At 34.9% G+C, this 25,561-nt stretch overlaps 6 protein-coding genes and 1 pseudogene across 8 annotated transcripts; 4 read left to right on the forward strand and 3 right to left on the reverse strand.

The window, feature by feature from the left end:
• The first annotated feature begins 4,103 nt into the window (after positions 1–4,103).
• Positions 4,104–6,349, forward strand: LOC104778762 (histone-lysine N-methyltransferase, H3 lysine-9 specific SUVH7 pseudogene; annotated as a pseudogene). Its single transcript, XR_015595306.1, has one exon. The product of XR_015595306.1 is annotated as a histone-lysine N-methyltransferase, H3 lysine-9 specific SUVH7 pseudogene (transcript).
• Positions 6,252–8,443, forward strand: LOC104775889 (uncharacterized). Of its 2 annotated transcripts, XM_087508609.1 has the most exons (6): positions 6,252–6,598; positions 6,694–6,840; positions 7,041–7,164; positions 7,273–7,648; positions 7,746–7,900; positions 8,124–8,443. In XM_087508609.1, the coding sequence occupies exons 3-6, from the start codon at positions 7,099–7,101 to the stop codon at positions 8,337–8,339; spliced, it is 813 nt and encodes a 270-aa protein (XP_087364735.1). In that variant the 5' UTR covers positions 6,252–6,598; positions 6,694–6,840; positions 7,041–7,098; the 3' UTR covers positions 8,340–8,443. The 2 variants fall into 2 exon arrangements, with proteins under 2 accessions (XP_087364735.1, XP_010498153.2); XM_010499851.3 differs by lacking the exon at positions 6,694–6,840.
• A 20-nt stretch (positions 8,444–8,463) lies between these two features.
• LOC104775891 (transcription factor GTE5, chloroplastic) lies at positions 8,464–10,743 on the reverse strand. Its single transcript, XM_010499853.3, has 4 exons — positions 9,185–10,743; positions 9,052–9,097; positions 8,820–8,921; positions 8,464–8,731 (listed from the first exon to the last, which is right to left on the reverse strand). The coding sequence occupies exons 1-4, from the start codon at positions 10,451–10,453 to the stop codon at positions 8,682–8,684; spliced, it is 1,467 nt and encodes a 488-aa protein (XP_010498155.1). The 5' UTR covers positions 10,454–10,743; the 3' UTR covers positions 8,464–8,681.
• A 1,929-nt stretch (positions 10,744–12,672) lies between these two features.
• LOC104775892 (early nodulin-like protein 22) lies at positions 12,673–13,426 on the forward strand. Its single transcript, XM_010499854.2, has 2 exons — positions 12,673–12,919; positions 13,109–13,426. Exons 1-2 carry the CDS (start codon positions 12,709–12,711, stop codon positions 13,309–13,311), a joined length of 414 nt encoding a protein of 137 aa, XP_010498156.2. The 5' UTR covers positions 12,673–12,708; the 3' UTR covers positions 13,312–13,426.
• Positions 13,427–14,041: 615 nt separating this feature from the next.
• Positions 14,042–15,731, forward strand: LOC104775893 (putative aquaporin TIP3-2). Its single transcript, XM_010499855.3, has 3 exons — positions 14,042–14,435; positions 14,730–14,995; positions 15,139–15,731. The coding sequence occupies exons 1-3, from the start codon at positions 14,294–14,296 to the stop codon at positions 15,532–15,534; spliced, it is 804 nt and encodes a 267-aa protein (XP_010498157.1). The 5' UTR covers positions 14,042–14,293; the 3' UTR covers positions 15,535–15,731.
• LOC104775894 (uncharacterized) lies at positions 15,673–20,781 on the reverse strand. Its single transcript, XM_010499856.3, has 8 exons — positions 20,496–20,781; positions 18,866–19,333; positions 18,406–18,644; positions 17,676–18,297; positions 17,205–17,571; positions 16,965–17,059; positions 16,619–16,813; positions 15,673–16,527 (listed from the first exon to the last, which is right to left on the reverse strand). Exons 2-8 carry the CDS (start codon positions 19,082–19,084, stop codon positions 15,847–15,849), a joined length of 2,418 nt encoding a protein of 805 aa, XP_010498158.2. The 5' UTR covers positions 19,085–19,333; positions 20,496–20,781; the 3' UTR covers positions 15,673–15,846.
• Positions 20,782–21,573: 792 nt separating this feature from the next.
• On the reverse strand, positions 21,574–24,554 carry LOC104775895 (uncharacterized). Its single transcript, XM_010499857.3, has 6 exons — positions 23,896–24,554; positions 23,003–23,223; positions 22,667–22,901; positions 22,479–22,564; positions 22,288–22,379; positions 21,574–22,165 (listed from the first exon to the last, which is right to left on the reverse strand). Exons 1-6 carry the CDS (start codon positions 24,007–24,009, stop codon positions 21,897–21,899), a joined length of 1,017 nt encoding a protein of 338 aa, XP_010498159.2. The 5' UTR covers positions 24,010–24,554; the 3' UTR covers positions 21,574–21,896.
• Positions 24,555–25,561: the final 1,007 nt, after the last annotated feature.

Genomic DNA, 25,561 nt, shown 5'->3' on the forward strand with positions numbered 1-25,561 from the left:
AAAAAAAAACAACTAAACTTTTGTTGAACTTGTGACTTGTGTAAGTCTTCAAATGAGCCAGCAGGTCATTAGATTCCGAATTCTTTTCCGATGTCGTCTTGTATTGATAGAGTTTATGATCGCACGGTCAATGATCCTGGTATAGCCGGTGGGATTAGTTGGTAGTTATGTAGATTCTTATTATGTTTCCAAGTTGAGTAAAAAACTGTCTGAGCCACAATTTTTCTTAGAGTAGAGGGCGCAACGTGTTACAACGGGGGATAGTTTTTTCTTAGAGTAAATGACTTATTGTCTTGGACTATGGTATAGCCGGTGGGACTATAAAGAGATTTCTCATATTTGTTCTTAAATGAATAAATTAAACTCGTTACAAGACAAGTCACTTTACAAAGATTATCTCCAAATACTCCTATGAAAAATCCTAAATATATATAAAAAGAACAAAGATGAGAATTGAGAAATACCAACACCGGGCTCTGTAAATACAATTGTCAACTTCCTCCACCAGTTATACTTTACAAGATTAACTAGTAGCATAACGCACTTGAGTATCATCACAAAATCCATCTCCAGCTGCACCATATTCTGAGGATCGGAGAATATTGCTTTTAACGACGAGAAATCAAAGAAGGTCACATCATCGTCAATCTATTCCTCATATACATCGAGGTTCTCAAGCTTAACCAAGAATGTCAAGTTCCCTGTACAATTTTTTTTTGTCCTGGAGCTTCATAAGAAACTACCATTAACAGAGCGAACATATATATGTAAACAATGGACTTACATATTTGATGCTTTCGATAAACCCCAAGCAGCAAAGTTAATGGTATGAAAGCGAATGAACGCATTGAAGTTACGAATATAAATCCTTAATCCAATACCCGGAAACAAAAATCCCAATTCTTATTATCAAATCCGAGAAAGAAACAAACGATTTAAGCGAGAAATCGAACCTAGATTTTCTTGAGATGACAATGCAAAACACGAGCAACTAGCTACGTACGTCTAAGCAGTGATACAGCCAGTGCATGCATGAGTATGTATGTCTGCATTTCTTCTATAAGCTTCCTATGGTATTGCATGTAATGTTGTGACTGAATGATCACCTAATGGCATTGCACCATAATGAAAGGTCGTCACATAGACAAGCGTGAATCTTGTTGATGACATATATACAGATTCGTTTCCAGAGGAATATTATTAATCTTGGTCCTTCCTTATTTGGATTAAGCATAAAATATTCGTCATCTGTACTAGGTTAATTTTTAATTTACTCTGTTTTGACTCAATTTATTACTAATTGGCGTTGTTTTCTTTTCTAGAGGTTTTTGAAGTCTGCTTCGATTGAAGGACTTTAGGTTTCGTGTTCTATACGACTATACTCCGGGACTAATTTGAAAACGATTTGCGACTATAGTATAGTAATGTATATAAACGATGTCTGCTGAACTGAAACCTTAATAAATCAAATATCCCTTTTGTGATCATGTATGTACGTAATATATAACAAACAAAAAAACAATGGAGGATTTTGGATTAAAATATGGAAGATACATAATAGGTTGGAGAATAGGAATCTGGATTCAATTCGAAAGGGAAAGTAGATTGATCTCCATTTCATGTTTTTTTTTTTAAATAATAATTATCTCTTTTATTCATCTTGCTTCTTTCCACAAGGGACAACATTTCAAAAGTTAGTTACAGTGCAAAGCAAAGATGAAAAAGATGAAAGAAAAGACAAGTAGTGAATATAGAATTACTCTTGTGAAGCAACAAAAAAAATTGTGGAACTCATCGTGAATATACCATCGACTGTTGAAAGAAACGAAACCAAAACCAAGTGGTTAAGAAGGTTTCTAAGACGTTTAGAATTGCTGTGGTAGAACAATTATGTTTTTAGATTGAAGAACAAGAGAGATATGACGATGAGCAGAAGAGAGCGAAGCCAAAAACAAAATAGAAAGGAAACGACCATTTTTTCCTGTGATTTTATAGAAATCTCAGATTCAATAACACTAGATTTGGTAGTTTATTTGAAAATCATAAATTAAATAACATGTAATTTTTTATTAAAAAAAAAAAAGAAAAATCTTTTAAAATACTTGTCTCATCAACATCCCCTAAATTCCACAAAAACTTCTACAGTCCATGTTTCAGTACACCCCTTGTCTTTTATCCGGTACTTAAATATATTTTTTTTTCTAATTGAGCAATATCATGCCTATCTTACCTTGTTAATTCTGATCCAGCTCTACATGTTAGGTATTTACAATACAAAAAAATATGTTAGGGTGGTCCAAATCCATACTTAGTCCATTTGTTATAAGATTATAAGAAAACTATTGTCAGTTTCTTCTCTATATATTAAGGAGGTCCAAATCCATTCTTGGTCCATTTGTTATTTCTTTTGTACTCTACTACGAAAGTACTGTATCTCTATGACCTTTTTCCCATAGGAATATATCTCATAATCTTTGCAGGATATATCTGTTTTAACCCCAGTTGTCTTCAAAATATTGTGACAAAAAATAATTCTACCTATATAAAGAACTTAGGGGATGCAGCAAAATATTAATATATCCATTCAACAATTTTATCACATATATATATATATATATATAAGCCAAATTGGTTTGTAAAAAAAACAAATATATAAAGAACTGCAACAAGCGCAAGCGCTTGGTACTCATAGATAATGTACATGCGATAACATATTTGTCCTGAGTGGATATGTCATGACAAATCACATAACGATGGCTTTGTTAATTTATAATGCAAGCTTTAATTTTCCACATAACAGAAACATGGCTTGAGTATTTGGCCCATTGACATTTGTTCTGTGCTTCTCGTTTGCCTTTTAATTTGTGTCTGAATCTAAAAATGTGGAATATCTTTTTTAAACCATAATGACTTTGCTATCTATGAGCCATACATATACAGATATACTACTCTTTTTGGATTATTCAAAGATAATAATAAAGTACTTTCTATCTTTTTAAATAACAATCTTCTAATAGTCATATTCAAACTAAGACAACCAAACATTTAATCATATGATTCATTAGCTGTACCCATTCAACTTTTTCAAAATAGTTGAAAAAATTACACATATGTTAAAAAATATAATTTTAAAAAGAAAATAAAGATATTTTCCATTTATGTTAATGATTTTTTCAGACAAATGTGCCAAAAACATTTATGAGTAAATTTTTAAATACATTGAATAATAGAAAAAAAATCTAGGGTTCTTAATGACTAAAACTTTCTAGGGTGAAGATTCATCTATATTCATCTAACGGCTCTTGTTTATCTTTACACATCATCCTAAGATTATTTTAAATAGAGGTTTTCATTACTCTCTACCACACTCTCATACATCAAAAAAAAAAAAAAAACAATTTTCCAGTTTGATACTTTTCAACCATTTTTCTTTTATAATATTCTTCTTCTCTTTTTTTTTGTCTTTCGCTTCTTGTTCTATCTCGCTCCTTACTTTTGTAACCTATCTCTTTTCTCGGCTTGTCAAGGTATTTACTGGTTCAATTTAATTTGTTGTTCACTATTTTATTGTTTTATATACAGTTCATGTTGATGATTATATATATATATATATATATATATATATTTTTTCAACCATTTCTCTTTTTTTTTGTTAAGCTGTAAATATTTTTTGTTTATTTATTTGTTTAATGTGTTATCGGGATGAAAGATCATACTAGTAAATAATTTTTCTTTTATGTTTTTTGTTGGTGTCAGATTTGAGATTTTACCCCTTGTTGTCTTGAGAGATTTAAAAAAAAAACTTTAGAAATGTTGCTTGTTGTGTCTTTGTTTCAATAGCATATATATATATCACCGAGTTTTACATACTTGATTATCATGTTAGGGTTCCATAATTTTTAGGAAAGCTTTGCGTTTATACTAATAAAATGAACTTTTAAGGAGGACTAATAGTGTGAGTGAGACTCATTCATTTATTAGACTTAATAAAACGACTGTTTATTTTTTCTTTATTATTATTATTATTATTATTTTTTTTTAAAAACAACAACCATATTTTACTAATCTTCAACTTTTTCTATTTGTATAATATAGGAACCGCTCCGACAACAATGGCCTCAAGAATTTTTTCCTTTGATGATTCTAAGGAGTTTCATCAGGATGGTCCTAGTACCGGCCTTCCCCCTCCTCTACTGATTACGCCCATTCAAACTATTAGACCAACATCTGCTGACTTCAATGAATACTCCGATAATGCAGTTACTGGTCCAAGTGTTGCTCCAACAAAACTAGAATCTTGTCAGGAGTTAAAGGATGGAACCTACACTACAACCACCGACCTTCCTGCTCCGTTAATGATCACTCCTCTGCAGATCATTAGACCATCTTGTGGCATTAATAACTGCTCCATTGATGTGGCTGCTGGTTCAAGTACTGCTCCAGAAAAACGACGACCTGGCCGACCAAAGGGTTCCAAAAATGCTGGTTCAAGTACTGCTCCAGAAAAACAACGATCTGGCCAACCAAATGGTTCCAAAAACAAAAATCTGACGCCCTCAACGAAGAAGTCAAAACAGAAGGTCCAAACAGCAGAAAGATTACTGACATTAAAAACTTTGATTCAGGCATAACTGAAGCAGAGAATGATACTGGAAATCGTGAGTTAGTGGAGTCAGTTCTGACGAGGTTTGACGCGGTTAAAAGAAAATTTTGCCAAGAGAAACTCACAAAAGGCATCCTTACAACGGCTGACTCTAACTGCAGGAAAATGAGGGTCCAGACTAACAAGAGAAGGAGGATTGGTCCAGTCCCTGGAGTAGATGTAGGTGATATTTTCTACTATTGGGGGGAAATGTGCTTAGTTGGCCTTCACAAACGAACCGTCGCTGGCATTGACTATATGACGGAAGAAGATGGCATAAAGGAACCTCTTGCAACAAGTGTGGTAACATCATCAAGACATTACGATAACAAAACTGAGGATCTTCAATGGTTGATATACTCCGGACATGGCAGTAAGAACAGTTTACCTATTGATCAAACTATGACCAATGGGAACCTGGCACTAGAAAGAAGTAGAATGAAAGAGACTGACGTTAGAGTCATCCGAGGCAAAGCCGACCCCTGTGCTAATGGTAAAAAGGTATATATCTACGATGGCCTTTATCGAGTTTCTGAGGCGTATCATGTGATAGGAGAAACTGGTTGTAAGGAGTTCAAGTTTAGAATGGAGAGGAAACCAGACCAACCTAATTCTGGTTATGCAATCTGGAAATTAGCTGAAGATTTAAGAACGCGTGGCATGAGTACATTGAGGCGCAATGGTTTTGTAAACCAAGATCTGTCTTTGGGAAAAGAGCTTTTACGGGTCCTGTTGTTTAACGATGTCGATGAAGATGACAAAGCGATGCCTGAAGACTTTGATTACATCACATCTCAGGACTACTCAAGTATGGTGCCCAATATCCATATCGATGGCCAAGAACTTGGATGCCAAAATTGTCAAGGTCAGTCATGTATTGATCATTTAAGCTGCATATGCATGCAAAAAAATGGTGGCAAATCACCGTACCATGACTCCATTTTGGTTTGTCGTAAACCAATGGTTTACGAGTGTGGTGAATCTTGTCCCTGCCCCAACGACTGCAAAAACCGATTGGTTCAAACCGGTTTGAAGCTCCACATGGAAGTGTTCAAGACGACAAATTGTGGTTGGGGCTTACGTTCTTGGGATCCAATCCGAGCCGGAACCTTTATATGCGAGTTTGCTGGTGTGAGGAAGACAAAAGAAGAAGTAGAAGACGGTAACGACTATTTGTTTGACTCATCTCGGGTTTACGAAAAGTTCAGATGGAACTACGAACCTGAGCTTGTGTGTGAGGATGTATGGGAAAGCGTCCCTGAGGTTTATAATATGCCGACGCAAGTCTTGATAAGTGCAAAGGAGAAAGGAAACGTTGCTCGGTTCATGAACCACAGCTGCTCGCCGAATGTTTTATGGCAACCTATTGAATATGAAAATAAGGTTGGTAGATATGTTTGTATTGGGCTCTTTGCAATGAAGCATATCCCTCCAATGACTGAGTTGACATATGACTATGGAGTTTCATCGGTAGAGCGTATTGGAGAAGATAATGTATTTTACAAAGGCAATCAGATTTGTCTATGTGGTTCAGTCAAGTGTCGTGGCTCTTTTGCCTAATCTCTGTACTTTTTTATCATTTGTCCCTTTGTCATTTTTAATTTCCTTTGTCTGCAAAAAAAAAAAAAATCTTCTTTTGTGTGTTTATGTTTTTATTTGCTGTTGTATCTTTTTAAAAATAAAAAAAACTTGTCGAATTTTGTATCATATTTTTGCCTAGATCATCAAATTCATTATCGGATTATTAGAGGCTCAAAATCTGGGGTTAATTAATTTTAATAGATTTTGTTTTGTGAATAGATTTAATAATAAAGAAGAGATAAGAAAAGAAAACACAATTAAGAAGAACCCTTTGTTTTTATAATTAAGTAATTGACGAAGGAAGAAAAAAGAAAAGAAAAAAAAAAGGCTCGGTCTGGTCTGGGTGTTATTATTTTTCTGGTTACCTTCTTCTTCGTAAGTCTTATAACTTTCTCGGGTCTCTCTATCTCTCTGTTTCCTTTGTTTGATTTTCATATATACATCTGTTCTTAATTTTGGTGTATTATTAGGGTTTTCTTTGATTTCTCTATGCTCTGGGCCAGTCGTCCGTCTTCCTGAGAAATTCACTTTCCATTTCTGCTGTCCTTGTTGCCTTTGATCACGAATTCGGTAGAAATTGTATATTCTTTCGTCATAAAAAGACAAAAAAAAAAAAGGTTAAAACTTTTCAGACCAAACTGCTTAGATTCTTTTATACGTTTTCGACATTCTTGTCTGATGACATATATAGTTTCTCGTTTTCGATTGAAAAAGCCTTCCTTCCCTGTAATCAATCAATTTTTTGCGACTTGCGTTTAGATAAATATTATGATGATGATCTTGTTTTGGGGATTTGTTGGTACTTTGTTCTTTTCAGTAGTAAAGTATATTGTCGTTGTGAGCTATGAGTAGAGATTCCAAAGGAAGAGCTTGGTATGGTAAAGTCTTACCGTAGATTGGAAACGATTCTTGTGGTTGATAAGGACACTTTTGTTTCTCAGGTACCCTTTTTGCTACTTCCCTAGTCTGCCTCTTGAGTTTTATAAAAAAAAAAGATGTAGAGTAGAGGTAAATGAAGTCTCTCTTTGGTTCTTCTTTATGTTGGACAGGGTAAGGTTTCTTTAGAATCAAATGATTCTGTAAAGGATGAACCAGCAGAGGAACCAATGGATGGGGATAGTAGTTTAAAGGAGAAGTTATCAGACTCTGTGTTTATTGATGAGGAGTTTGAAGAGCTTTGTGATGATGATCAGACAGCTGGCACTTCCCTTTGCCACAAAGATCCAATATCTTCTCCAGCATCTCATCGCTCCCCGGATAGCTTTATGACTACTGTAATACCATGTAATGATGATACTTTTGTATCGCCCTCTGGGATTTCTACGGGTGTCCCAAATCTAATCCCATTCGCTACAGAGATTCAAGCTACACCTGTTCAAGACAGTGTGGCCAACACTACGTCCTTTAGCAGCAACTCTATGAAAGGTTTGTGGCTGTTCTCTCATCTTTTTTTCTACAAGTCTTGGAGTTGCTATTCTCTGCAGTTTTGTTAGTTTCATCATGTTCAACTCTTCGTGTGTAGTTAATCAAGATGAGTTCTGCATTGAAGACTTCGATGTTGGTCCCTTGGATACCATTGATTTGTATGACATGACAACTCGAGAAGACCCCTCAGATTTTGACGACAATTTGCTCTATGCAACGCGTGACAGGACTAAGCAACTCAGATCATTCAAGGTGGTCCTCTCTCTCTTTCTCTCACACATATACACAAAGACACATAGATGTGTTTGTGCACGTACTTTCAACAGCAACAGCTAGTTTCGGACCATGGGGAAACAATTTTAGTTCCATTCTATGAAAGTTGAAAAGATATATGCATGATCTATCTATCTGTCATAAGATTGAATACTGTTTTCCCAATCTCCTTATTCCTAATATGTTTCTTCTTTACCATCAGAGAAAGATAATGGATGCTTTAACTACCAAAAAAAGAAGAGAGAAGGAATATGAGCAGCTTGCAATATGGTTCGGAGACGCAGACATGGGTTGTGATCTTGTAAACACTAAAGAACATGCTAACACTAAAGAACATGCTACAACTTCTCCAGACTCCAAAAGCTCACAGTCAAATGTGCCATTTGTATCAGAAGATTCTGAGTGGGAGATATTGTAAAGATAAAAAGGAGTTCTATTTTGGTGAGGCTCATGTGATGCTTTTGAACATATCAAGAATAATTTTGTAACTAATATGAAAAAAACAAATTCTTCTTTCGGTTCCGTCTAGTTTCTTTGGCTGCTTAAGACAAGAAAATTGTTCCAACTAAGCATGGAACAAGTATGGTTGATTAGATAAAAAAGCAGGAGATTAACACATCTGAAAAGTTAATTCATATTTTCTTTACAGTAAAAATCCTAATACAGAAATCAATCCGTTTGGGAAGAGTTATCGACTTAGGAAAAAAAAATCTAACTGTGCTATTGAAAGAGATCAAACAGCATGACGGCGCTGACTAGCCTAATTACCAGTATCTGATTCACGGCCTGAGGAGCTGTCACTGTCAGAATCTGCATGCAGATCAAAAGAAAAGTTAAGTGAGTTGTGAATTGTGATGCTGATATGGTAAAAGAGATGACAGAAAGTTTCAACATTTACCACTAGTGCCAGATCCTGAGTCACTACTAGAACTGTTAGAACTACTTGATCCACTTGCGTTGTTTTCTTGGCGAGCTGGAGATGACGTCCGAATTGCTTTTCCTGGTTTTTACATGTCAAAACAAAAATGTATGGAAGGATCATTATTTATCCTGCTTCTTCTTTGTGTGTGTGTAGTTACATAAATACTGTTACATCCGAATTTGGTATATTGTGAGTTAAAAAACCTTACCTGATTCAGTAACTCTTGATGTTTCGGTGCCAGTTACTAGAGTGGTCTATGAATACAAAAGAAGAGACAATGCTATCAGCCAAAATCAGTAAGAGCAGAGGACATGAATAACAAATAGATATGGGAATCTTACTGGTTCATGGATAATATTGTGAACAGATTCAGCATCTCTTTCTGAACCAAATCCCTGATGCTGCTCCTTTTTCTTCCTCAAGCTATCCTTATACCCTGTCACAAATCTATAAAGCTCCCAGAGTGTGTTGATATCAAGGCTATCAATATCCAGTTCAATCTCATCATCTTGTTGAGAGAGCTCTGGATTGCTCTTCTTTATAATCTGAACAACTGTCTCTAGTTTGTCAAAAGGCAAGTCCTGAAGCTCTTCGCTGAGTCTCCGTTTCTCTTCCAACGTCAGGTCCCTGTTGTTATTAGCAGGTGCCTCCTCTTCTTCAGGCTTCTCGGGAGCAGTGGTGACAGTTTCAGTTTCCACTGGGATCGTCATAGATTCGTCTCTCTCCCAATTCATATTATCAAGTACAGGAGCTGTTGGAGGAGGAGGAGGAGATGGGGAAGGTGTAGGAGCAGGTAACGGCTCCACAGTAGGAGCAACGGTTGAAACAGGAGCAGAGAAGTCGATATCACGAGTTGGTTTGAACTTCCGATGAAGATTATCATACTGCATTTCAATGGACACCCATTTCTCTTCAAACATGCTCAATAAAACCTCAGCAAAACGATGCACGTCATGCCCAACCGGGTTATACAAGATAGCATTGTTAAAGGTAAGCCTGACATCTTCGGCAAAATCTAACGGCGAGTTATACAATTTTTTCTCCAACTTAGTCTTCACTGAACCCAAATCCATAGGTTGTTCAACAATAGTGTGATAATCATGCAAGCCAAGTCCTTTAACATCAACTGGAACATTGAATACCCAACCACACTTATGCTTCATCAGTTTCGTAAGCAAAGTGTTACAGTTCTTGAAAACCTGAACCATACCTTTATCAGCAGCTCCAGGGCCACCTTTCTTACCTCCTCCATTCCCTGTTTTCATCTTCTTGTTTCTCCCAGGAACACCAGTTTTAGCCGCAGACCCAATATTCCCACCTTGCGGGGGATCGAGCCGTTTGATCAAGATCCTAACCTCATCTAGCTCAGCGTTAAGCTTCCGCTTCAAGTTCCTAACCTCAAGCTTAGAAATCGAGCTCAGACTTATCTTTAACATGTGATGATCGTCCTCTGACGCGAACGAGTTCGAGGGAGACACAAGAGGAACCGATCGCTCCGGTCTAGAAACCACCATTGGCTTGGATCGGTTGTGGTTCGAGCTCCAGTTCTTATGCTTCGTCTTCGTCTTCGTCTTCGAAGCTCCACCACCTGATATATGGTCAGAAGACATTCCCCTGACAACCAAAAATTAGGGTTTATCTAGGGGTTTTTTTTAAGGCTCGGGAGGTACCGAGATTGAGGATTAACAACACCAAATCGAAATCGAAAGAGGATAAAAATTAGGGTTATCAATCGTGTTAGTTCATGAAGATCGCTTCTGGATTTTTTTTTATTTTTTATTTTTTTTTGCAAAGCTGAAGAAAACCCTAAAAGGAAACAATGGTGAGAGAGAGAGTCGCGAGAATAGCGTAAGCTCACGCGCTTGAACACACGCGCTTTAGCACCCGAGAAATTTGGGATAAACATACCTGTGGAAGTGAAACAGAGTAAAAAGTTCTCAGGTGTCTCCCAACAATATACCAAACCGGTACAAACCGAAACGTACCAATTAGAATGTCCCTTTTACAGTTTACTTGACCTCGACCTATAACTGTTAATCAAAATTGCGTAATCCATTAGGCTGGTTACGTACCTTTTGTGATGTTATTTATACGTATGTCTCCTCCATTTTAAAGAACAATCTACGAAATTATGATACTTTATCTATCAGTTACATATTAAACACACAATGGTCTAACTACTTAGCATCTATTCATGGATATACAATATTTAAGTTCACGGAAATCTTTTTAACCCATATTGACCCAAATGGCTCGAGCATCACCTAGAATCATAACGATGTTATGCTTGGTTGTGGCATGCGGTATGGTCCATCCCCGAAACCCAACCACCTTTGTGGTCGGAGATAGAGACGGGTGGGACTTGGATTGTTGGGGATGACTTGGCAAGAGGCAAAAACCTTTTATGCTTGTGATATTCTTGGCAGAGCCGTGGCTATGTAGTAATAAAAGAAACATTGGCTTCCGGCCTATTATTTCAGAAAAAATCTTAAGGCCTTAATTTTTCCAAAGTTTATTGAGTATAATTAGATCTATATAGAGAATATTGTATGTTGTAAAAGAAAGAAGGAGCAAAAGCAACGATGATTTTGAGAAAAAAGAGATAAACATATATTGTGAGTTGAATTAGAAACTAAAACTAAAATAAACTAGATGATGTTGATGTTTCGATGATGTTGTCTATCATGACTTGTTTCCGATTTTATTATCCTTTTGTTGCTCTTGGCAAGTGTTGAACTCCTTTTCACTCTAGTGATTTTGCAAGGAGTATTCTCGGATATGTATTTTTAGGAAATCTTTATGGTTTGGTTATGTGAATGAGATTGTTATTGATGGCTAGTTATATATAACTAAAATTCTTTTATCATTTTATATATAACTAAAATTCTTTTATCATTTTAGATAATTAAAATTTGATAATTAATAAACAAAATTTAAAAAATTATTATTTAAATGTGTGAGCAACTTGCTTTGGGGTTCTCTAGTGGAAATAAAATTTTGTTTTAGTTCTTAGTGGGTTGCTTTAATTAGTTTAGTATTAATTATATGATTAATTAATTTCTGAGCAACTTAGGAGGGTGACTCGAGTAAAGATGCTCTTAAGAAACTAACCTTTCACATTATTCTCCGGTGACACACCAGACATTAAGTTAACTCATTTGTCCATTTATATTTCGTTCTAGTAACACTTTGAGAGTTGGTTAATGTTTTAGTAGCACAAAAGGGAAGAAAAGTTTGTTTTAAAGTTTTGGTTTTACTCTCTTGTGTTTTTGGATTATGCTGGTTATTACTTTGAAAAAATTTTGTATTTGAATTAAGGCCTTTTCTAAAAATACTGATTCTGGTCCATATAGTCCTAGGAACGGCTCTGATTCTTAGTACATTATAATGTTGTACGTGCATATATAAATTTAACTTTTAGTTTTGTCCATGAATTTGTTCATGAGGAAAGTAGTTAAATTTTTTACTCATAATGATTTGTATATAAACGCAAAATGCACACGTTTTAGATTTTAATTTCAGGTTATGGCATGACCAACAGTACTAAGATACTCTATTACATGTCCTGGTTAGTGAGTGGTATGATATATTTTATATATATTCTTCAAATATTTGGTCCGAACCACAAGCATGTTACAATAGAAAAAAATTGAAAAAAGGAAGGAAACCTACGAATTTATTAAAAAAGGAAGGTAATTTAAGAAACAATCTATATTGAGAATTTATAGGTGTTGACTACTTGACCAAATTAAAACCATTTGGGTCAATATGTTAAAGGTTTTAATTTGGTGACCCTAGTAAACACCTATAAATTCTTACATATATAGACTATTCTTGAAATTGCAAGGGATCGATACATTACCAAATGGCTCAATCATCTAGGCACGTTTCCTATGTTGAGGCTATGGTTCCAATAACTGTTATCATGACAGTGTTATGCTTGTTTCTAGCCAATGCCGTGACCCATGCCCGAAGACCGACCATTTACACTGTGGGAGGACAAGACGGTTGGGACCCGGTTATTCCGATGGACAGTTGGGCACAAGGCAAAACCTTTTATGCTGGTGATATCCTCGGTATGTATCAATGATCTTAAAATTATTCATAGTACGTAACGTGATTGATAACCAAATCTATCCATAGTTTTTTTTTTGGTAAAATATCTATTCATAGTTTACTGGGGTAACTTTAATCTTCTAAGACATTAGATTTAATTATAGAATTTTTCTTAATTATATTGGTATATTTATGGTGATACATTGCAGAATTCAAGTACGATTATCAGAGATTCAATATGGTTGTGGTAAACCGAACGGGTTATGAAACTTGTCAACCGAACGATGGAGCGGAAGAGTATTACTCAGGTGACGATAAGATCCAACTTCATTACGGTTATAACTATTTCATCGGAACGTATACTCCCGAGGATTGTACCACCGGTTTAAAGCTGGCCATCAAAGCATTATAAGCATTGGCTCCAAAATAAAATTAAATGAACTATAATAAGTGGTATCTGTTAAGTTTTTCGTAGTGTTATATATATGGATTCAAAATATCAAAGATTAATAAAATATCTTGATAAATTGGTATTGCGTTTTAATTATAGCCTACATACTTTAAAACCTCTCTGGCATATTGTACATCCATCTTTGAAAATGGCCGTCAAAGCATTGGCACCTCCGAATTAAATATATATCAATTAACTATAAGTGATATGATAATTAGTATTTTCGTAGCGTTGAAGTTTTATTTGTACCAGTTTAAGTGCTTAAAACGTTAGATTAATTAATAAAATGATTTTGATAAACTTCATTCGGGGCCTTAATAGCTTTTGTACTCTGCCCAGTTTGTTTGACCATTTAGCATTGGATGATCCATTTAAATGATTATAATGATATAGAAGCTAGTTATGTATTCATACAATTAAGAAATATTGTTGAAATCTTCTCCTATTTGGCTATTTAGTAGCTTTTGTGCTCCATCAACAAAATATTTTGATGTTGACTCTAGCTTTTTCCTTCTGTAACAAAAGTGGAAACATAACTCTCGCACGAAAAGACAAAAATAAATGACGAGGAAAACCGAAACCGGATCAAGATAAAGAGAATTGTAACTTGATCCACTTGTCACACATGCATAACATAGATAATATATATACGTACACATATACATAGTGCCAGTGTTGTATATTGGATCTTAATTAAGGAACTGTCCAGATTGAATGATCAGGTAAGATCAAGGAATGGATAGACACGAACAGGATCCACGTGTTCAGCTTCAGACACTCTCGTACCACATCTGTCTCCTAATTACTTCCACTGCGCGTCTTTTAAGCTCTCTCCTCTCTCTCGCTCTTCAATTCTTCTCCTATTACCTTTTCTTCCTTCTTCGTTCTTCCTTCTTCATCCATCAGAGGTTAATTTGATCCTCTCTAATTTAAAGGGTTTTAAATGGCAACATCTGCTAGAAGGGCATACGGATTCGGGAGAGCTGACGAGGCGACTCACCCGGACTCCATGAGAGCCACTTTGGCTGAGTTTCTTTCTACTTTCGTCTTCGTCTTTGCTGGAGAAGGCTCCATCCTCGCTCTAGGTTCGTATTTTATAACATCCCAAAAGAAAGGAACAATTTCAGCCGTATAATAATTGTTACCAATTACCACCATCTTTACTTGAGAGAGTATTAATGAGAAGTAACACTAGTTCCTTCACAAACTTACTAATTATGTAAACACTTTAGATTTATCAGTTAAAAATCAGGATTTTTGTTTTACTAAGTAAAGAAAATATGACTTCATTTGACATTAACGATTATAGATATTATCGTTGGAGCTATATATGCATGCATGTGTGATATGAACCTCTATATATATGTGTTATTGGACAGACAAGTTGTATTGGGACACGGCGGCTCACACGGGGACAAACACGCCGGGAGGGTTAGTTCTGGTGGCGTTAGCTCATGCTTTGGCCTTGTTCGCGGCTGTTGCGGCAGCCATCAATGTCTCTGGTGGCCACGTTAACCCCGCTGTCACTTTTGCTGCTCTAATCGGAGGCAGGATCTCGGTGATCCGAGCTATCTACTATTGGATTGCTCAGCTTCTTGGTGCTATCCTCGCTTGTCTCTTGCTGAGGCTTGCCACTAATGGCTTGGTATGTTACTTCTCATCAGTTTCTATTTCTATATTACTATTGCATGTATATCATGACCGTCTAGTCAGGTTTTCGATTGGTACGGTTAGGAACTTTGTATATATATCTCTGCTTATGACTGAATGTGATTATTTGTGATGCAGCGACCAGTAGGTTTCCATGTGGCATCTGGAGTTAGTGAGCTTCATGGGTTAGTGATGGAGATCATACTAACATTTGCATTGGTGTATGTCGTCTACTCGACCGCAATCGATCCAAAGAGAGGGAGCATTGGGATCATAGCGCCGCTAGCCATTGGGCTCATAGTTGGTGCAAACATTTTGGTGGGAGGACCATTCGATGGGGCCTCTATGAATCCGGCAAGAGCCTTTGGTCCAGCACTAGTAGGATGGAGATGGAGTAACCATTGGATCTATTGGGTTGGACCTTTCATTGGTGGTGCTCTCGCGGCACTCATCTATGAGTACATGGTCATCCCCAGCGTGAACGAACCTCCTCACCACAGTATCCACCAACCATTGGCTCCGGAAGATTACTAGACTGGACCAATCTTCATATGGAGAGGGTTTTCTCTTTGTATAAATAATCTCTGTGCTTGCTTGTGTTGTTTGTCTCTCTTGGCTTTTTTTTTTTTCCCCTGCAATTTCCTATGTATAATTTGAGTCCACACCAGAATCTTTTCTTGTAATGTACTTATAAAAACAAAAAATAAAGATTTTCAATGATCTGATAAGAATGGAGACATCTATGGCTTTTCTCTCAAAGCGCTGTACATGTAACAATTCCTAACTTCCTCTGCTTCTATAAAATCAGTCTTTGTATCCGGAAACCTGCAAAAAACTGTACTCATGTTAAGAATGTCCTCTCATCTTTTCAACAATCTGTCTACTCTTTTCCTCCATGTGACGCCTTTTCTCTTCCAACTTCTCCCCCATTTTCTTCCCAAGATCCAACATCCTTGCTCGTCTTCCCACTTTCTTTCCCCTTGAATCATCATCTTCGCTTGAAAATACAGACCTAGATGGTGATTGAACAGCAGAAGACTCTCTGGTGCTCCCTCTTGAATTCATCTCCTGTTTTTCACTGCTACTGGATAGCAGTAGTGGAGTATTCAGTTCTTCCAAGGTCTTATCACACTCTAAAGTTACAGTTGAGGAATTTGACGATGGTGTAGACATAATAGCCTCTGCTTCTTCAGTACTAGGTTTCTGGAAAGCAGTGGCCGCTTTCTGCACTTTCTCAGACTGAGCACAGGAGGAAGAAGATATAGTTCCTGCTTCTGAAATCACCGGCTTCTGGGTGGCGCTTGCAGTTCTCTGCATTTGCTCAGACTGAACACAGGAGGAAGAAGTCGGTGGCTTGTCAGATTTAGATCTCGCATCTGTTGCCTGAGAGCTGTTGTGATCGTTTTCTTGATTCAGCCACATGAATGGAGCGGCTTTGCGTTGAACCCAATCATCTTTTTCAGCAATCATCCAAGGAATTGTCAGGCTTTCACAGTTGGGAAGAACCACCGCTTCTCGTATTGCCGTCTGCAGAATCATAATGTAGTCTCAGTCTGTCAGCTAAAAGTTCAATTAGAGACCAAACAGAAGAGAACCCCAAAGGAGAAAGAAAGTGTACCTTAAACCGGTTGATCAAGAACATTGCAACATGGCTGTTGGTGATTTTGTGTTCCCCAACAGAAGATGCGAGATCGAATTCTATATCCGGCATGCTCGTGAATCCAAACCATAATTGATCAGAAGGAGGCGGCTTCATGTGTACCCGCAGTGTCCCTCGAAGAGAAGACACCCGTATTGACAAAGATATAGGCACCTGCATTTGAGATACAGAGATTTCTCTAAGATACCATATTGAGACATGAATGGCTGGAAAAAAATAACATAACAACCCAGTCAAAGGTTATATCAAGCCAACAAGCAGAAAAAAAAATTGTCTTGTAGACATTTGAAAAATGAGAATTAACCTGGGAAACTTGTTCAGCAATTGTCTTAAGAATAGACTTCCATCTGGATACACCATTTGGAGCTGCCTTCGTACCTTTTGAGCCTTTGGATTCATCTGCAACCAACAAAAAGATGATAAGAAAATTCATTTCGTAACTATCATCCTGATAAATACATTTGAACAGGAGTTGCTAGCAAGATCTCTGAGGGCAAAATGAGAGAAGACTACAATAATCCATATTCAGTAAACAATGACTAGCCTGCTTTATTGGCTCCACCATTTTTCACTCCTCCAGCGTTAACAGTTCCCGCAGGGATGACTAATTGCTTTTCAAAATCTTCAACACCTGCAGCGAAGTTTGATGGGACTTCCCCTGCAGAACTTGTCTGCAATCTTGTGTCGGTTATGCCTTTTTGCAGATCCACCTCGCGGATGTCAACACGTGTTTCAACGTCAATCACCGCTTCACCAGAGTATTCGATATCCAGTTCGAATGCCCACACACCACTCATCTCCATTGGAAGAACCCTTGTGGCATGTATATGAGGTGGGAGATTTCCAGTGTCAACATCGGAACAGATTAGTGCACCTATGTAGCTTGGAGTCCTCATGTTGGATAACACCCGCTGTTTGAAAACCACAAAAGTTGCATCTTTGGTTGGTTATAGAAATCAGATCATCTCAAAATTATGAGTTCATAAAAGGTTTCAGAATCTAGAAAAGTGCAGACCTGGATTCGTGCTTGCATTGAATTCTTCACTCCTGTTTTCCGTTTGAGATCGAAAAAAAGCCTAGAAATTAGCAAATTCCAGGCTAATGTTCCTTCATCCGTATCAACCTTGTCCTCAGAGTCTCCATCTGAAACCCCAGAAACATGACTGCTATGGCTCACAGAACGTGAAAAAATAGGCGCATCAGTTTCATCTGTGATGTAATCTCCCATTCTTTTTCCTGAAAGACTCTTCCCTGAGCTGCTTCCACGTTGTGAATAGGTTTTCCTGTCTTCACGATGTGATCGTCTTCTAGAAAATTTCCTCAAGAACAAGCGAACCTTTGAGGAAGAACCATCCGTTCTATTCCCTCTGTCAAGTGACTCAAAGCTAAACCCAAGCGATGGTTTCATAAAAGAAGGATATGCAACATTAAGAGACGTCACATAGTTGCGGAAATCTTCCTTCAGTTTGGTGGAGTACCAAATAAACCTTTCCTGATTCTCGCAAGCAGCAAGACGAAGGGCTTTACACCATGACTCCTTTTCCCAAGAAGTCTCGAGATAGATGTAAAAGACTTGGTTTCCCTTATACAAGTCTGGAGAAATCTTGCTTTCAACTTTTATAGGATATCTTTTGGCCCTTAAAAATAAAAAAAATGGTGAAAACATTAGAACAATCAAAACTTGATATAATGTGATTCAAAGGACCAGAATTTCACAATCCCATTGGCTTAAAAAAAACATATACCATTTCCTAGTAGGGAGATCAGAGCCAGAAACAGCCTCAATAGAGCAACCTTTTAAAGAAACAATGGTGAGAGTGCCATCAGGTTCCGACAAGATGAGCTTGTGATCTTTGATCCGAGCAAATTTACGAAGCGGATGAATCTCCAAGAAGTCTCTCTTCCTCTTGTGCTCTTTTGGTAACTTTTCCTTCATCATCCAGTTCTTTAGAACCTCATCCAACTCCAAAATCCATACCATTCCCTGTGTTATTATTAAAACATACAAAAACAGAAAATTCTGAGAAAGACATCCAAAAAATTGCCAGAAACAGATTCATCAAAACGAAACGAACTCAATTCTCACATGCACACATTCCGAAATTATAATACCCAGAATTCAATTTCTTATCTTTAAAGGACGAACCTTTCTTATCGGAAATACAAAACCCTTAAAGGAGAGAGATTGAGAATGAGATCAATCACCTGTTTGTTGATAGAGAAATCGATGGGTTGGGGAGGAGGAGGATTGGTGGTAGATGATGGATCATCATCAGAAGAAGCGGGTTTTGACTCAATCTGATCTCTCTTACGATTCAATCGCTTCAGAAGATACATAAAGCCAGCAGCTTCGGCGGCTAAGACGGCGAGAATTCCCAGGAAAAAGCCAGAGAGGAGGAACACGAAACACACAAACGAAAACATCTCCGGGAAGCTCTGAGCTGACGACGACGAGGAAAATGTGTGTGTGGGTTTCTTGAGAAGGAAACAAGCTGCTGGGAGGAGGAGAAAGAATCGAGGCGTTGAAGAAGTTGTTCATGTCAGTGTCAAAGGAGGAGAAAGAGAAAACTGTGGGATTAGCCCATCATCCATCTCTGGAACCGCGATTCCAACTTCCAACCAAATTCTAATTTCCTTTTTTGTTGCCTTAAACAACATATTCAACCACGTCCTCTTTTTTTTATAAATAAAGAATTAAAAATTCAATTAAAATTAGATTTATTTTTAATATGGTTTTGTAAAACAAAAAAAAATGTATGAATGAGATGCCCTTCCATTGCTTTTGCAATATAAAGGTACCAAAAAACCTAGTATGTAGTCAAAGATGTACATGATAATAATGATATTTAATTAGGTAGATCACCAAATTTTTGTTCAAAATTAGCAAAACAAGTGAGTTACCAAAATTGTAATTAAAGAAACATTTTTCGCTAGTAATTTTTCAAATAATGAAGTTATTTATAAAGTATATGTTATGTTTTTAAATCACAGCGTGTTAAAAACGAAAAGTTAAAAAAACCGAGTTGAGGAAAAAAAACACCGCACTTATTTTCAACCACTTGAAAATATTTTTTTTATAATTCATTAACTCATATCCATAATTATCTAATGAAATTATTATAGAATAAAATCAAAATCAAATTCTTTTTGATTGTGTCATAATTACATTGTTTAATTGTATTATTAGTTCTTTTTTTGGTCAAACTATTTTTTGGTAGGATTTTATTAGTCAATCTTTTATTAGAGATAGAAATAATATTGTATATAATATAGAAAAAGTCCCATAGGATGTGTGGGTAAAATAAACGTAATAGAATATATTTAGTTATTTTAAAATACATTCAATAATAATTAATATTAATATTGTAACTAAAATATATTAACTGTAAACTAAAAAAAATAGTTTTTATACTTTAAAGTAAAAATTGAAGTCAAATTAATTTATGATAGACTAATTTAAAAATATGTTCTAATATATTTAAAAAATCAGATACATATTAAATTATATTTAATATTCTATAAGTTACAGTTTTACTTTCTTTAAAATGTATGTATTAAAAGAAAATAAAAATAACATAATTGCTTAAAAACATTTTCTATCAACAACATAAGATTTTTCTATAAAATTTTTATCAAATAGATCAAAAGAAACAAAGTACAATATTGATAGATTAACTGGAAACTAAAAATCTATTTGATTTTATGAATTATTATCTAAAATTTATAATTTTATATTAAAAATTTATCAAATATCAAAAGAAACAAAATACAATATTTACTAACTTCAAAACATGAACAAAACAGAGAAACGAAGGATAAAGAAGATACGAAATACCTTGTATCTCTTCTAAAAGTGAGAATGTGTCATGTGCCTTAGACCTTCTTCATCTAGCCTTTTCACAGATGGTCCAAAATTTTAACTGTCCTTAGTTGTTTCAAAACCCACAAAAATCACATAAATGAGAAAAACGAATTAAGATTTTTTTAGTTAAACAAAAGTTGATATTACAAAATTTAAATTTTTTTTGTGAGAGGTAGAATATGATAGAAATTACAAAGAAAAATTATTCTTGAATTACTGAATAATTATTGAAAATTACAATGTTATAGTAATTATATACAATATTGATAAATGATGCCTCATTAGTAATATATGATATAAGTTGCAAGCTAAAGAAATTATAAATATATATTTCTTTCTTTAAAAGACATATAATTTAGTTATTTCTCTCTAAATATTTATAAATTATAAATATTAAATATTAGAATCAAATTGCAAAATAATGTAATAATCGTATCATGTTAATTATTTCTATTAAAGTAAAGAAATAAAAGAGAAAATCATTATTTTTGACAATATGCTATACAAATAAAAGAATAAATTGAACATCTTGTAATATATAATATCAATTTATATTTTGTGTTAAATATAAATAATATATTGTATGTCATATAAAGTTAATTGAAAAAATACACTAAAAATATTAAATAAAAAAATGACACATATCGTAAGAAGAGAGTGACAAATGGTAGTATCTTAGAGCTTGTCCAAGAAGAAACTAACTTTATTATATACAATTACTGAAAAATTATTGAAAATTACAATGTTATGGTAATTATATACAATATTGATAAATGATACCTTATTAGTAATATATTATATGATTTGCAAGCTAAAGAAAGAAATGAATATATATATATATATACATATCTATATATATTAGTTATAACTTATTTCTCTCTATATATTTATAAATAATATCTATTAAATATTTATAAATTATATATATTAATATATACTTTAGTTTGTTTTAATTACAATGAAATTGCAAAATAACTAATATACATTATTTTTGGAACATCAAAAGCTAGATGTCTTTTGGTTCTCTTTAAACATATTTGGTAAAAAGAAAGATTAATTTGTTTTGTTTAGAATTAGCAAATGCAAAGTGTATTCGATCCTTCTTCGTCTGTAACGACGAACCAATCTACAGAGAAAAAAAAAACATCTGACAAGATTTGTTCCGACAACAAAGTTATTTGGTCAGAAAACATAAAACAGATCCTAGAAAGAGCAAGAAAAAACATGAGGAGACACAACTCACACAACTCGCAAGTTTCAATTCCCATAGTCCCTCACAAAACAAACCTCTACTATGGCGAGTTGCTATATATACCTAAGAGTCGAGAACAACTAAAAACAGATTAAAAAAAAAACAGTCTTGTCTTATTGAACCTACAAGCTCTTGTTCATGGAGAAGAAGATATGGTCATGGTGATCATGAACATTAAGCTGTTTCAGCCACGAATCCGCTGCACTGCGGAGATAAAGTAGACGTTCGCGGTCACATGATTCTTGATTCCCCCACAAATCTCCTTGCAACTTGTAGGAAACTAAACCAAAAGGAGGCAAAGGAAGCCTCTTGGTCATTGATTCGTCCTCACAGCACAATGTTTCTTCTTCCATGGTTTCATTTATTTCATCGTCTCCCTCTACCAAATTACCTAAGAAAATCAAAAGCTAGATGTCTCAACAGTTTGTACCAAAACATGTCTTTAAGCCTAGCTAATAGTTTCTACAACACTAGCTATTAAGGATTATACCATGCATGAACATAAGTGTCTACCTTGGAAAGCCGAAGATAGCGTGTGATAACTCAAGAAACACGTCGATAAGTCTTTATCCATCTTCCGAGATGGAATATGGTAGATCGGATACCTAAATTCGTAACAAAAGTTGAAGAGTTCCATCATCATTGTCTCATCGAGGGCAGAAAATAATTGCATATCAAATAAGCAGATCAGTTTCTATACTTACCAAGCAATGGCCATCCAACTTGCCGGAGACAAATCAACATTCCTTAGAGTCATAAGTCCCGGATACTTCCCAGCCAATTCTTTAACCTAAAACAAACCAAATGTAAGATACAAAAGTTACTTCATTAGATCATTTAGGCTAGACTAATTTAAGTGAATGGGATCACTAGGAAGGAAATGAAGGCAAACCTTGGTAGTAAGAGGAACCCGCAAGTGCGGCCTAGCGGATTCAAAGTACTGAAAATCAATGGAACCGAGCTTATCACGCATCAACGAAGAAACGCCATCGATTTCATAACCAGAATCCTCAGAAACAGAATCCCATAATTTGCTAGAACCACTGCTCAGTGACCTTGAAAACTTGTCAATCTCACTATCATCACTCCAACATTCACTCTCACAATCAACCACATCACTCTGGTTCCTACAAAAACCATCTCAAGTTGCTTCAGAACACTATAGTCCCCAATTGATAAAACTAAAAGAAAAAAAGAAAAAAAAAAAGAATAAGTGGGAAAGTCAAACCTGGAAAAGGGTGAAGATTTGTTGTTAGTATAGAGTTGAATGGCGGATAGATAGGGGACATAGTACTGCATAACGGATTCACCATTGTTTAAATCAACCTTTGTTCCGAGTCCATAAGCGCTCAGCTCATCAAAACAGTCCCAAAGATCACTAAGCTTGAAACATTCAATCTCATCTTTGCTCTCTTGGATCCAAAAACTGTTCAAATCGTTCTCGCAGCTCTACAAAATAATAACAACAACAAAAAGGATCAAAGTTATTAAAAAGTAAAGTCCCATGTGTTTAGTGATAATGATAATCATTTATAAAACCCACTTACAAAAAAAGCATTGTAATTCAACACTGTTAATAGTAATAAATTCACCACATAAGCAGTTAATTACACATTAAATTACAATAATTAATTGCTGAAAGTGATAGTCATCTAATGGTATAAAGATGAAGCAGACACATTCGCAGGATATACCTTAGCAATCCAGAATATTCAAACCTATTTCAGTATAAGACAAAAAATAATTTGATTTTTTAATATTTCATTTTCAACACACGAAATGGCAAAATGCTGTCGCAAGGTTTCCACGTGGTGAAAGAAAACTACACGAAAATGCCATGAAAAATACTCAATTTTACCAAAAAAAAAATGTATTTTAATAATTTATTGATTCTGTCGATCGATATGTAATTATAAACAGGTGATTTAGGACTTAATCTGAGTATATATGCTTGACGTGGAGGATTCTCGGAAGCTAGAAAAGAAATCACACCAATAGAAAGAAAATTACAAACAAAAACAATTACTATAGTAATTTTTTCATAAATAAAGGTAATTAGAAAGAAAAAAGGAGAAGATGTTACAAAAAAAAAGAAAGGTAAAAAGAAAACAAAAAGGTAACCTGTGATAAAGAGAAAGAAGGAGGCTTTGGAGTGATCCTTAAAAGAAATCTCTCAAGATTTGATCGGAGTTTCGTCGACGATGATGACCTCCACCACATTCTCTCGCTCTCCATCTCCCACTTTTCGAACAGCTTATGGTTTTTTTTTGTTTGGCTAAAAATTAAAGAAAAAAGCAAGAAACCGCAGATATGAGTTTACTGAATTTTAGATGAAATCTATGAGGAGAATCTTTTGGGGACAAAAAAAAAAGAAGTAACAGAGAGTTTGAATGAAAGTTTTTGTGAGTATGACTTGCTTCTCTATTTATTATTATTCCAAGAAGAAAAGAAAAAACGAACACGACCAAAAAAGCTTCCTTCTCTCTCTCCTCTGTCTTTTTCACTCTTATCGTGTAAATCTATTTTATGTTGTTGTTAATTCAGCAATTCACCCTGTCTCTCTCTCTCTTCTCTCTCCCTTCTAAGATCTTATCGTTAGTCTTTTTTTACTTTTCTTAGCTAATTTATTTTCAACACCTTCATAGTGAACTTTTCTTTTTCTTTGGTCAACCCTCCTCAAAGTGAACATGTTTCTAAAATAAACTATCGTGTAATAGTTGGTTAAGCCTCATTCAAAAGAAAAAATCCAAAATTTTAAATTAAAAAACTCGGAAAAAGCTATTTTCTTTTATTGTAATGCTGTTAAACAATTTATATTCAAAGTAAAATAGCTAAACATAGATACTGATTTTTTGCCGCTTTTTCTTTAATAAATTTTCTGTTTTCAGATTTTCATTAATTAATTAATCATCACCTTCTGGATTAAAACCACAAAAGTGATATATATATATATACATTAATTTGGCTTAAATTCATTATGACAAAAAATGGTTAGGTTCACTTTTATATGAACTTAAACTTTTTTCAGAAAAAATAATTTTGTGTCCACATTTATGATATATATATTAGCATATTAGAAGACAGAATATGCATAAAACTTTATAGATCATGCCAGGATTTACAAACTATGTTTCAATATTCAAGAAAAAGGTAGTTATCACTTATTAGTACCTTATTCAGCCAAAATAATAAGAAGAAAAAAATAGTTGTTAATACCTTATATATACAACGAACGTATGTGGTCTAGACAAAAAGATTTAATCCAAAGGTATACAGTATCGTCATTTTGTATGTGTGTGCGACATAGTAATAAAGGGCTTTAAAAAGAAACAGTGTATTTTTTACTAGTGTTAAATTTTGACAGAATTGATAGAATGAAAAAGAAGAAACCACAGACAGACAGCAACTGTGTGTGAAAGAGAGTGATGAATTAATCTGGTCGCCACATGTTGTCGATGAAGCAAGGCTGCGTCGATCTCTCGCGTTTTGCTTCTCTCTCTCTCTCTCTTTCTATTTTGTTCTCTTCCTTATCTTGTCTTTTCCTTCTTCTTCTTTTTTTTTTTTTTTTTTTTTTTTTTTTTTTCTTTCCTTTCACTTTCTTTAGATTATACAAAAACAAAATTCTCGCGATCACATTTACTCTCCTTTGGGGCTTTGATAATTACTATTTTACCGAGTTGACAAATTGGATTTGATAAATTACTCTCATCATGTATTGCATGTTTTTAATTTACTATTACACTCTGTTAATTTAATAGATAAAATATTACGAACTAAATAAGTCAAT

The sequence above is a fragment of the Camelina sativa genome, chromosome 3, assembly GCF_030686135.1.
Source record: "Camelina sativa cultivar CO46 ecotype springtype chromosome 3, ASM3068613v1".
NCBI lineage: Eukaryota > Viridiplantae > Streptophyta > Magnoliopsida > Brassicales > Brassicaceae > Camelina > Camelina sativa.